General features: G+C 49.2%; 1 protein-coding gene across 1 annotated transcript in view; it reads left to right on the top strand.

Annotated features, from left to right (window-relative positions):
* The first annotated feature begins 469 nt into the window (after nucleotides 1-469).
* Nucleotides 470-12,961, top strand: part of LOC131950715 (golgin subfamily A member 6-like protein 7) — a 61,994-nt gene continuing 49,502 nt past the window's right edge. Inside the window, exons 1-2 of the mRNA XM_059312942.1 lie at nucleotides 470-809; nucleotides 2,968-3,006. Of these exons, the coding sequence (XP_059168925.1) occupies nucleotides 2,988-3,006 (19 nt within the window). The 5' untranslated portion in view covers nucleotides 470-809; nucleotides 2,968-2,987. The remainder of the gene's footprint in view (nucleotides 810-2,967; nucleotides 3,007-12,961) is intronic.

The raw sequence follows: 12,961 nt of genomic DNA, 5'->3' as shown, positions 1-12,961 counted from the left end.
CGATCGTCTCACGAAGCGGCGTTTAGTTCACGAAAGGTAAAAGCGATTTAAAGGAAACACGATCTAGAATGTCAATACAAGGAATTTTTGTTGAGCCGTGGAATTGAAATCCGCGTACAACGATTTTGTTTTTTATAGCTCTGTAATTTAACATTACTGTATATAGCGTTGTTCCGATATAAGAACCTTCGTTTTATTGAAGTGAACTAATCACATAAATCAGCATTTATTTTCGACTGGCTAGCGGACAGTTTACATGAGATTTGAGATTTGCTTACGGCTGGATGACGGTGATTTACAAAACTGAAAGGGCCCGGTTTGTAGGCGGTTTGTTTACAAGGCAATTTGTTTAAAGTGCAGGCTTTCCTACAGAAAACGTGGTTGGGCTAGTGTTTAGTAGCACGGTTGGTTATAGAGTGTACACAGACACTTGTCTCACTACAAGACCAGTCGCTCGCAACACGTATCAGAAGACATTGATACAGCGTCACAGAGAATATTGTGAGAACGTCGCTGTGGTTACGCCTGCTACTGGTGCCAGAAACTGGTTCAACGGGTGGATCTTCCTATTGTCGTCTGCACTGTACTGTGTCGTCTTTGTATCGTCAGTTCTATTTTCTCTTAAAATTGTGTTAGTGATTCAATACATAGGTCTAATTTGGATACAAATGGGTACGTCTAATCAAGGATAATTAGTCAAGCCTTATTCGTGGAGTTCTTTGAGTCATTGCTTGTGTATATTCAACAATAATGTTTCTATCAGGATCTTAATTAATTGATTAGGCAAAGAGGACTAAAGAAATCACACGGTAAGTGGACATAAATAGTTACATTTAAATTAAAACATGTCTTAATTAATAAACTCTCCCAATTTACTTATAAATATATTTTATACGAAAATAGATCTGAGAAGTATAGATTATTAATCGGGTTTAAATATTTAATAAGGAGGTTCTGTGGATGATTGTGTTATGAAAAAGTATTGAATTAAAACAATAAAATGAATAAATTGAATAAGTTCGCTGAAACAGTTGAAAGCGTATCGAAACTAAAATAAACCGGGAGTGATCTCCCCTAAACTTTCTCGAATATTCTAATATAACACTACGTGGGATGGCAATTCGGAATATAGACATGATTTTTGTTTACTTAAACTTTTATATATAGAATAAAATCCAGTAGAAAAAAGAATTGCGCAGCAAGTGAACGCCAAAGCAAAAAGCGCATAATAGTGCGCAATAGTATTAATTCTTTATAAATTTACATGCATTTTTTGAGAAATCGGAAATAGCGTAAATTAGTACTTCCGGTCAACGGAAATTACTCAAAATTCAATAGAAGGTAGAGAATTAGATCTTTTACTTACATGTGAAATTTCATTTATCTATCTGAAATAGTACTCAAGTTATAGGCTTTTGAAAAGTTCAAAGTAGAAAAAGTACCACTTCCGGTTGTCGGAAATCGCTCAAAAGTTGATACGGATCTACAATTTTGATAAAATACCTATATATGAAATTTCATCAACCTAGCTGTAACGGTACTCAAGTAATCGTGTTTACATACATACAGACAGACAGACAGACACACCAGAGGCGTAGCGACCCTTCCCGGCGCCCGGGGACAAACTTTTCGATTTGCACCCCCCCCCCCCCGCGAGATTTCGATTTGCACCCACCCCCCTCAAGATTTCGATTTGCACCCACCCCCCTCAAGATTTCGATTTGCACCCACCCCCCTCAAGATTTCGATTTGCACCCCCCCCTCAACCTTTCAATTTATTTTTCCAACCCATTTTGGCGCTCCCTAAGGTCGGCGCCCGGGGACATATGTCCCCCCCCCCCCGCCCCCCCCCCCTCGCTACGCTACTGAGACACACACAGACATACGGACAAGATTGCAAAATTATGTTTTTCCGTATCAGTGAGGTGTAAAACGTCGAGATTTGTAAAAATCTCGATTTTTTTTTTTTGCACGATTACAATACTTTCTCTATACTTCGTATATACGAGAAAATAAAAAGATAAAGCAAAATCCTTTTTCGGCCAAGTATCTCTATTTTGTTCTACAAAACAAAACACGCAATGTCTTACACAAATACGTCTCTATCTGGTGCGGAACTAACAGGACAAGTAGCAAGAAAAATTGCTATTGTACTGGACGACATTTATCTCAGTGCTTGTGATGTATTTGTGTCTCACATATAAAGTAGCATCGTTAGACTTCATGTACTGGTTTACAAAAACAATATTTTCGTGCCGGTGTATGGAAATGACTCGGGTTATATTGGATACTGCGGTGATCTCAGTGAGTACTCACTCGTACACACGTCAGTTAACATCGAGTCTTACGGCTCTCAGCTTGACGGTTGTAAGCGACAATACATGTGTAAGGAAAATCTTCGTAATGACGGCTGTAAGCAACTACAAATGTGTAATTAGCATGTGTAATGTGTAAGGAGCGTTCTTGTCAGACAGCTGTAAGCGACAGGATTTGGCCGTGTGTATTTATATCGAAGGTTGGGGTTGAGGACGGCAGTTGGTGACGTCATTTGACTGAGAAGAAGCCATACAAAAATGTAATTGTATGTGCTTCAAAATACCTTCTTACAACCAGGATGTAAGATACCTACCAATGTTTTATGTAAAATCGTATTGATGACACCCACCTACTTGTTGGTGCTCTAGGTCAATCGCGGTCACTTTACCCTGTCGGTACTTCTGAAACCTGTCGCGGAATGGAATGTTGTTTTAACATCGTGCCAACAAGGGAATCGTGTTTACAATACATCGGGCCAATACATCGGGCCAGTAAGGCCCATTTAGTCTAGCAACTTCCACAAGAAAATGCTAAATGTCTTAAATGTTTCTAACTTGCTATAGCACGATCTGTTTAAAAGGTGGAATTCTATCTTGATTGTTACAATCTGAGACAAGGAAAAAATTATTGATAACTCTTTTATGTCTACAGGTGCATCAAGTGCCAGCCTCATGGGGACTCTTCTGATAGGTAAGTTCTCTTGTCACATCCGGTACTAGAGGTATCCGGTACTAGAGGTATCCGGCATTAGATGTATCCGGTACTAGAGGTATCCGGCATTAGAGGTATCCGGTACTAGAGGTATCCGGTACTAGAGGTATCCGGTACTAGAGGTATCCGGCATTAGATGTATCCGGTACTAGAGGTATCCGGTATTAGAGGTATCCGGTATTAGAGGTATCCGGTACCAGAGGTAAACCCACGGGTTGGCAGTAAACCCACGGGTCGGCAGTAAACACACGTGTTGGCAGTAAACACAAGGGTTAGCAGTAAACACACGGGTCGGCAGTAAACACACGGGTCGGCAGTAAACACACGGGTTGGCAGTAAACACACGGGTCAACAGTAAACACACGGGTCGGCAGTAAACACACGGGTTGGCAGTAAACTCGGGTCGAGGAATCTTTAACGTGAAAAGATCCGGGGTTGTTCGCCTTTATTTGTTTGTGTGATGATGATTGTCTGGCGTCTGTCTTGGTTGTGTGTGCCTGTGTGAGTCAATGTTAGTGTGAGTCAATGTGTATGTGAGTCAATGTGTATGTGAGTCAATGTGTATGTGAGTCAATGTGTGTCTGAGTCAATACGTGTGTGAGTTAATGTGTGTGTGAGTCAATCAGAGTTTCAGACCCTCCTCCCCCCGACGAAGAAAGTCAACCGCCCCCCCCCCCCAACGAACGAAATGGAATTTTTATAGAAAACATGACCTTTTAGTCCCCCCCCCCTCCCCGGATAAAAGATTAACAGACACTGGTGTCAACGTGTCTGTGCTTGATTTCATGTACGATGTTGCAAGCAAATCGTAGCAACATCTTTCACTTATAACACAACACTATTATAATCAGAACAAGAAAATCTCGCCGGTGTAGATGATAGTCGCTTTACGTCATCTTTGTGGTGAGAAGGGGTGACACAACTGTTCATGTTAACCACCAAACATGCTTGTATAGCGCAGCTCAAACTTAGATTCAATTTTTTTTTAAATGTATTCATAAATTTCCTTGGATTAAATTATTATGTGATTTAGAAGGAAAAAACACTTTTACGCATTATCGACGTTTTCGGACTGACTGTACTTCAATACCATCGATATCTTGGATTGTCCCAGTTTCCGTTTCTTTATATCTTTACAACTCTTATGTTCCCTCTGTACTTTTGACCTCGAGAGTTATCTCCCTTTACACAACACTTAAGTAATAATAATCATCAAAAAGTTTTTAAAAACCCACGTTTTCTGATTGAACTAAAAAGTAGAAAATAAACGCTATACATCACAATAATGCAAGCGATCACTCTACTATAAGCGATGAAAAACGTGGGGCGCCGAAGTAAAAGTTATATTACTATTGATTAGATAATACTATTGACTTTTATTAGGGAGCTTGTAGAGAGTCAACAGTGTTAGAAACTGTAAGAAAATCACGGCGCCCCACGTTTTTGATCGCTTATAGTAGAGTGATCGCTTGCATTATTGTGATGTATAGCGTTTATTTTCTACTTTTTAGTTCAATCAGAAAACGTGGGTTTTTTAAAACTTTTTTAATGATTATTATTTTCTACTTTTTAGTCTTTGTCTGTTTGTTTGCATTAAAATCTTGCTATCGATTTTATCTTTTCACTTTTTTTGGGTAAACGAAGACAACTCGTAAAAAGACAACTCGTAAAAAGACAACTCGTAAAAAGACAACTCGTAAAAAGACAACTCGTAAAAAGACAACTCGTAAAAAGACAACTCGTAAAAAGACAACTCGTAAAAAGACAACTCGTAAAAAGACAACTCGTAATAAACACGTTGTGTGAATACGTTACTGACTAGAACACATAGATTTGAACCCGTGTCGAGTGGGATAGCAATCGTGTGCCCAACCACTCGACCATATCGTCTCCCCCAAACTGGCCTACCTCCTGTAAGTTTTAAGTCGGTTCAAACGAAATTATCTCCCCCTAAGCCTGTCGCGTCGTGGAATCGTTCGCTTCACTGCGCGCGAGCTACGCGTCGCTGGTTTTTTTCTAATGGCTCGCTGAGGAGAATTATATATATAGATTATATAGCGGTCTAAAATGCTCAATAAAATGTTTCCATTGATCAATTTAGTAATAATAACAATTGCATATTCTATGGTCATCCAAAAGAAAGCTTCCCTGAAAATTTCAGCGCGCTAGCTAACTGGGAAGTGCCAGAAATTTCGATCGCAAGATTTGATTGGAAAGACAAACACAGAAAGACACAGAGAAAGCAAGTTAAAGAAAACGTGGGAAAAATAAAACCATCCGAAACTGTAGCACTTTGTTAGCCTCCCAGAGTTGTCAGCCCTACTGGTCGGTTGAGAACGTCAGGATTCCTGTCATGTTTAGTTTACGTCCTTGAAAGCTCTTGGTTGAGAGCGTCAGGATTCCTGGCTTACGTCAAGTTTAGTTTAGTTCCTTGAAAGCTTTGACCTCGCCGTTCTCAACTGGCCTTAAATCCCGCGAGTTTTCCGAGATGTCACCAGGCAACCTGTTGTGTAATAGCGCAAATCACGTGACTGCCGTCTGCCATGTTGCCAGAGACTGCGGTGCTTCAGGAAACGTTTAGCGTCTCGACCTTGACATTTGAAACACCGTTCGCACGCACACCTTTTTTTCTGGGAGCCATTCAGCCAGGCAGTCAAGGACACATGGTGCTACTGATGGCGCTATAGAGCCACGGGGCCATGGTGCTACTGATGGCGTTATAGAGCCATGGGGCCAGGGACACATGGTGCTACTGATGGCGTTATAGAGCCATGGGCCAGGGACACATGGTGCTACTGATGGCGTTATAGAGCCATGGGGCCAGGGACACATGGTGCTACTGATGGCGTTATAGAGCCATGGGCCAGGGACACATGGTGCTACTGATGGCGTTATAGAGCCATGGGGCCAGGGACACATGGTGCTACTGATGGCGTTATAGAGCCATGGGCCAGGGACACATGGTGCTACTGATGGCGTTATAGAGCCATGGGGCCATGGTGCTACTGATGGCGTTATAGAGCCATGGGGCCATGGTGCTACTGATGGCGTTATAGAGCCATGGGGCCAGGGACATGGTGCTACTGATGGCGTTATAGAGCCATGGGGCCAGGGACACATGGTGCTACTGATGGCGTTATAGAGCCATGGGCCAGGGACACATGGTGCTACTGATGGCGTTATAGAGCCATGGGGCCAGGGACACATGGTGCTACTGATGGCGTTATAGAGCCATGGGCCAGGGACACATGGTGCTACTGATGGCGTTATAGAGCCATGGGGCCATGGTGCTACTGATGGCGTTATAGAGCCATGGGGCCATGGTGCTACTGATGGCGTTATAGAGCCATGGGGCCAGGGACATGGTGCTACTGATGGCGTTATAGAGCCATGGGGCCATGGTGCTACTGATGGCGTTATAGAGCCATGGGGCCATGGTGCTACTGATGGCGTTATAGAGCCATGGGGCCAGGGACACATGGTGCTACTGATGGCGTTATAGAGCCATGGGGCCAGGGACATGGTGCTACTGATGGTGTTATAGAGCCATGGGGCCTGGGACACATGGCGCTACTGATGGTGTTATAGAGCCATGGGGCCTGGGACACATGGCGCTACTGATGGCGTTATAGAGCCATGGGGCCAGGGACACATGGCGCTACTGATGGCGTTATAGAGCCATTGGGCCAGGGACACATGGTGCTACTGATGGCGTTATAGAGCCATGGGGCCTGGGACACATGGCGCTACTGATGGCGTTATAGAGCCATGGGGCCATGGTGCTACTGATGGCGTTATAGAGCCATGGGGCCATGGTGCTACTGATGGCGTTATAGAGCCATGGGGCCATGGTGCTACTGATGGCGTTATAGAGCCACATGGTGCTACTGATGGCGTTATAGAGCCATGGGGCCAGGGACACATGGTGCTACTGATGGCGCTATAGAGCCATGGGACCAGGGACACATGGTGCTACTGATGGCGTTATAGAGCCATGGGGCCAGGGACACATGGTGCTACTGATGGCGTTATAGAGCCATGGGGCCATGGTGCTACTGATGGCGTTATAGAGCCACATGGTGCTACTGATGGCGTTATAGAGCCATGGGGCCAGGGACACATGGTGCTACTGATGGCGTTATAGAGCCATGGGACCAGGGACACATGGTGCTACTGATGGCGTTATAGAGCCATGGGGCCAGGGACACATGGCGCTACTGATGGCGTTATAGAGCCATGGGGCCAGGGACACATGGTGCTACTGATGGCGTTATAGAGCCATGGGGCCAGGGACACATGGTGCTACTGATGGCGTTATAGAGCCATGGGGCCAGGGACACATGGTGCTACTGATGGCGTTATAGAGCCATGGGCCAGGGACACATGGTGCTACTGATGGCGTTATAGAGCCATGGTGCCAGGGACACATGGTGCTACTGATGGCGTTATAGAGCCATGGGGCCAGGGACACATGGTGCTACTGATGGCGTTATAGAGCCATGGGCCAGGGACACATGGTGCTACTGATGGCGTTATAGAGCCATGGGGCCAGGGACACATGGTGCTACTGATGGCGTTATAGAGCCATGGGGCCAGGGACACATGGTGCTACTGATGGCGTTATAGAGCCATGGGGCCAGGGACACATGGTGCTACTGATGGCGTTATAGAGCCATGAGCCAGGGACACATGGCGCTGCTGATGGCGTTATAGAGCCATGCCAGGGACACATGGTGCTACTGATGGCGTTATAGAGCCATGGGGCCAGGGACACATGGTGCTACTGATGGCGTTATAGAGCCATGGAGCCAGGGACACATGGTGCTACTGATGGCGTTATAGAGCCATGGGGCCAGGGACACATGGTGCTACTGATGGAGTTATAGAGCCATGGGGCCAGGGACACATGGTGCTACTGATGGCGTTATAGAGCCATGGGGCCTGGGACACATGGCGCTACTGATGGCGTTATAGAGCCATGGGGCCTGGGACACATGGCGCTACTGATGGCGTTATAGAGCCATGGGGCCATGGTGCTACTGATGGCGTTATAGAGCCATGGGGCCATGGTGCTACTGATGGCGTTATAGAGCCATGGGGCCATGGTGCTACTGATGGCGTTATAGAGCCACATGGTGCTACTGATGGCGTTATAGAGCCATGGGGCCAGGGACACATGGTGCTACTGATGGCGCTATAGAGCCATGGGACCAGGGACACATGGTGCTACTGATGGCGTTATAGAGCCATGGGGCCAGGGACACATGGTGCTACTGATGGCGTTATAGAGCCATGGGGCCATGGTGCTACTGATGGCGTTATAGAGCCACATGGTGCTACTGATGGCGTTATAGAGCCATGGGGCCAGGGACACATGGTGCTACTGATGGCGTTATAGAGCCATGGGAACAGGGACACATGGTGCTACTGATGGCGTTATAGAGCCATGGGGCCAGGGACACATGGTGCTACTGATGGCGTTATAGAGCCATGGGGCCAGGGACACATGGTGCTACTGATGGCGTTATAGAGCCATGGGCCAGGGACATGGTGCTACTGATGGCGTTATAGAGCCATGGGGCCAGGGACACATGGTGCTACTGATGGCGTTATAGAGCCATGGGGCCAGGGACACATGGTGCTACTGATGGCGTTATAGAGCCATGGGGCCAGGGACACATGGTGCTACTGATGGCGTTATAGAGCCATGGGGCCAGGGACACATGGTGCTACTGATGGCGTTATAGAGCCATGGAGCCAGGGACACATGGTGCTACTGATGGCGTTATAGAGCCATGAGCCAGGGACACATGGTGCTACTGATGGCGTTATAGAGCCATGGGGCCAGGGACACATGGTGCTACTGATGGCGTTATAGAGCCATGGGGCCAGGGACACATGGTGCTACTGATGGCGTTATAGAGCCATTGGGCCAGGGACACATGGTGCTACTGATGGCGTTATAGAGCCATGGGGCCAGGGACACATGGTGCTACTGATGGCGTTATAGAGCCATTGGGCCAGGGACACATGGTGCTACTGATGGCGTTATAGAGCCATGGGGCCAGGGACACATGGTGCTACTGATGGCGTTATAGAGCCATGGGCCAGGGACATGGTGCTACTGATGGCGTTATAGAGCCATGGGCCAGGCAGTCAAGGACACATGGTGCTACTGATGGCGTTATAGTGCCATGGGCCAGGGACACATGGTGCTACTGATGGCGTTATAAAGCCATGGGCCAGGGACACATGGTGCTACTGATGGCGTTATAAAGCCATGGGGCCAGGCAGTCAAGGACACATGGTGCTACTGATGGCGTTATAGAGCCATGGGGCCAGGGACACATGGTGCTACTGATGGCGTTATAAAGCCATGGGGCCAGGCAGTCAAGGACACATGGTGCTACTGATGGCGTTATAGAGCCATGGGGCCAGGGACACATGGTGCTACTGATGGCGTTATAGAGCCATGGGGCCAGGGACACATGGCGCTACTGATGGCGTTATAGAGCCATGGGGCCAGGGACACATGGTGCTACTGATGGCGTTATAGAGCCATGGGCCAGGCAGTCAGGGACACATGGTGCTACTGATGGCGTTATAGAGCCATGGGGCCAGGGACACATGGTGCTACTGATGGCGTTATAGAGCCATGGAGCCAGGGACATGGTGCTACTGATGGCGTTATAGAGCCATGGGGCCAGGGACACATGGTGCTACTGATGGCGTTATAGAGCCATGGGGCCAGGGACACATGGTGCTACTGATGGCGTTATAGAGCCATGGGGCCAGGGACACATGGCGCTACTGATGGCGTTATAGAGCCATGGGACCAGGGACACATGGTGCTACTGATGGCGTTATAGAGCCATGGGGCCAGGGACACATGGTGCTACTGATGGCGTTATAGAGCCATGGGGCCAGGGACACATGGTGCTACTGATGGCGTTATAGAGCCATGGGGCCAGGGACACATGGTGCTACTGATGGCGTTATAGAGCCATGGGGCCAGGGACACATGGCGCTACTGATGGCGTTATAGAGCCATGGGACCAGGGACACATGGTGCTACTGATGGCGTTATAGAGCCATGGGGCCAGGGACACATGGTGCTACTGATGGCGTTATAGAGCCATGGGGCCAGGGACACATGGTGCTACTGATGGCGTTATAGAGCCATGGGGCCAGGGACACATGGTGCTACTGATGGCGTTATAGAGCCATGGGGCCATGGGGCCAGGGACACATGGTGCTACTGATGGCGTTATAGAGCCATGGGACCAGGGACACATGGTGCTACTGATGGCGTTATAGAGCCATGGGGCCAGGGACACATGGTGCTACTGATGGCGTTATAGAGCCATGGGGCCAGGGACACATGGTGCTACTGATGGCGTTATAGAGCCATGGGGCCAGGGACACATGGTGCTACTGATGGCGTTATAGAGCCATGGGGCCATGGGGCCAGGGACACATGGTGCTACTGATGGCGTTATAGAGCCATGGGGCCAGGGACACATGGTGCTACTGATGGCGTTATAGAGCCATGGGCCAGGGACATGGTGCTACTGATGGCGTTATAGAGCCATGGGGCCAGGGACACATGGTGCTACTGATGGCGTTATAGAGCCATGGGGCCAGGGACACATGGTGCTACTGATGGCGTTATAGAGCCATGGGGCCAGGGACACATGGTGCTACTGATGGCGTTATAGAGCCATGGGGCCAGGGACACATGGTGCTACTGATGGCGTTATAGAGCCATGGGGCCAGGGACACACGGTGCTACTGATGGCGTTATAGAGCCATGAGCCAGGGACACATGGCGCTGCTGATGGCGTTATAGAGCCATGCCAGGGACACATGGTGCTACTGATGGCGTTATAGAGCCATGGGGCCAGGGACACATGGTGCTACTGATGGCGTTATAGAGCCATGGAGCCAGGGACACATGGTGCTACTGATGGCGTTATAGAGCCATGGGGCCAGGGACACATGGTGCTACTGATGGAGTTATAGAGCCATGGGGCCAGGGACACATGGTGCTACTGATGGCGTTATAGAGCCATGGGGCCTGGGACACATGGCGCTACTGATGGCGTTATAGAGCCATGGGGCCTGGGACACATGGCGCTACTGATGGCGTTATAGAGCCATGGGGCCATGGTGCTACTGATGGCGTTATAGAGCCATGGGGCCATGGTGCTACTGATGGCGTTATAGAGCCATGGGGCCATGGTGCTACTGATGGCGTTATAGAGCCACATGGTGCTACTGATGGCGTTATAGAGCCATGGGGCCAGGGACACATGGTGCTACTGATGGCGCTATAGAGCCATGGGACCAGGGACACATGGTGCTACTGATGGCGTTATAGAGCCATGGGGCCAGGGACACATGGTGCTACTGATGGCGTTATAGAGCCATGGGGCCATGGTGCTACTGATGGCGTTATAGAGCCACATGGTGCTACTGATGGCGTTATAGAGCCATGGGGCCAGGGACACATGGTGCTACTGATGGCGTTATAGAGCCATGGGAACAGGGACACATGGTGCTACTGATGGCGTTATAGAGCCATGGGGCCAGGGACACATGGTGCTACTGATGGCGTTATAGAGCCATGGGGCCAGGGACACATGGTGCTACTGATGGCGTTATAGAGCCATGGGCCAGGGACATGGTGCTACTGATGGCGTTATAGAGCCATGGGGCCAGGGACACATGGTGCTACTGATGGCGTTATAGAGCCATGGGGCCAGGGACACATGGTGCTACTGATGGCGTTATAGAGCCATGGGGCCAGGGACACATGGTGCTACTGATGGCGTTATAGAGCCATGGGGCCAGGGACACATGGTGCTACTGATGGCGTTATAGAGCCATGGAGCCAGGGACACATGGTGCTACTGATGGCGTTATAGAGCCATGGGGCCAGGGACACATGGTGCTACTGATGGCGTTATAGAGCCATGGGGCCAGGGACACATGGTGCTACTGATGGCGTTATAGAGCCATGGGGCCAGGGACACATGGTGCTACTGATGGCGTTATAGAGCCATGGGGCCAGGGACACATGGTGCTACTGATGGCGTTATAGAGCCATGGAGCCAGGGACACATGGTGCTACTGATGGCGTTATAGAGCCATGAGCCAGGGACACATGGTGCTACTGATGGCGTTATAGAGCCATGGGGCCAGGGACACATGGTGCTACTGATGGCGTTATAGAGCCATGGGGCCAGGGACACATGGTGCTACTGATGGCGTTATAGAGCCATTGGGCCAGGGACACATGGTGCTACTGATGGCGTTATAGAGCCATGGGGCCAGGGACACATGGTGCTACTGATGGCGTTATAGAGCCATTGGGCCAGGGACACATGGTGCTACTGATGGCGTTATAGAGCCATGGGGCCAGGGACACATGGTGCTACTGATGGCGTTATAGAGCCATGGGCCAGGGACATGGTGCTACTGATGGCGTTATAGAGCCATGGGCCAGGCAGTCAAGGACACATGGTGCTACTGATGGCGTTATAGAGCCATGGGCCAGGGACACATGGTGCTACTGATGGCGTTATAAAGCCATGGGCCAGGGACACATGGTGCTACTGATGGCGTTATAAAGCCATGGGGCCAGGCAGTCAAGGACACATGGTGCTACTGATGGCGTTATAGAGCCATGGGGCCAGGGACACATGGTGCTACTGATGGCGTTATAAAGCCATGGGGCCAGGCAGTCAAGGACACATGGTGCTACTGATGGCGTTATAGAGCCATGGGGCCAGGGACACATGGTGCTACTGATGGCGTTATAGAGCCATGGGGCCAGGGACACATGGCGCTACTGATGGCGTTATAGAGCCATGGGGCCAGGGACACATGGTGCTACTGATGGCGTTATAGAGCCATGGGCCAGGCAGTCAGG

The sequence above is a fragment of the Physella acuta genome, unplaced genomic scaffold (assembly GCF_028476545.2).
Source record: "Physella acuta isolate Inbredline_101_S28 unplaced genomic scaffold, ASM2847654v3 ptg000777l, whole genome shotgun sequence".
Taxonomy (NCBI): domain Eukaryota; kingdom Metazoa; phylum Mollusca; class Gastropoda; family Physidae; genus Physella; species Physella acuta.
The sequence above is the reverse complement of the archived record's forward strand: the minus strand, read 5'-3'. Positions and strand labels throughout refer to the sequence as shown.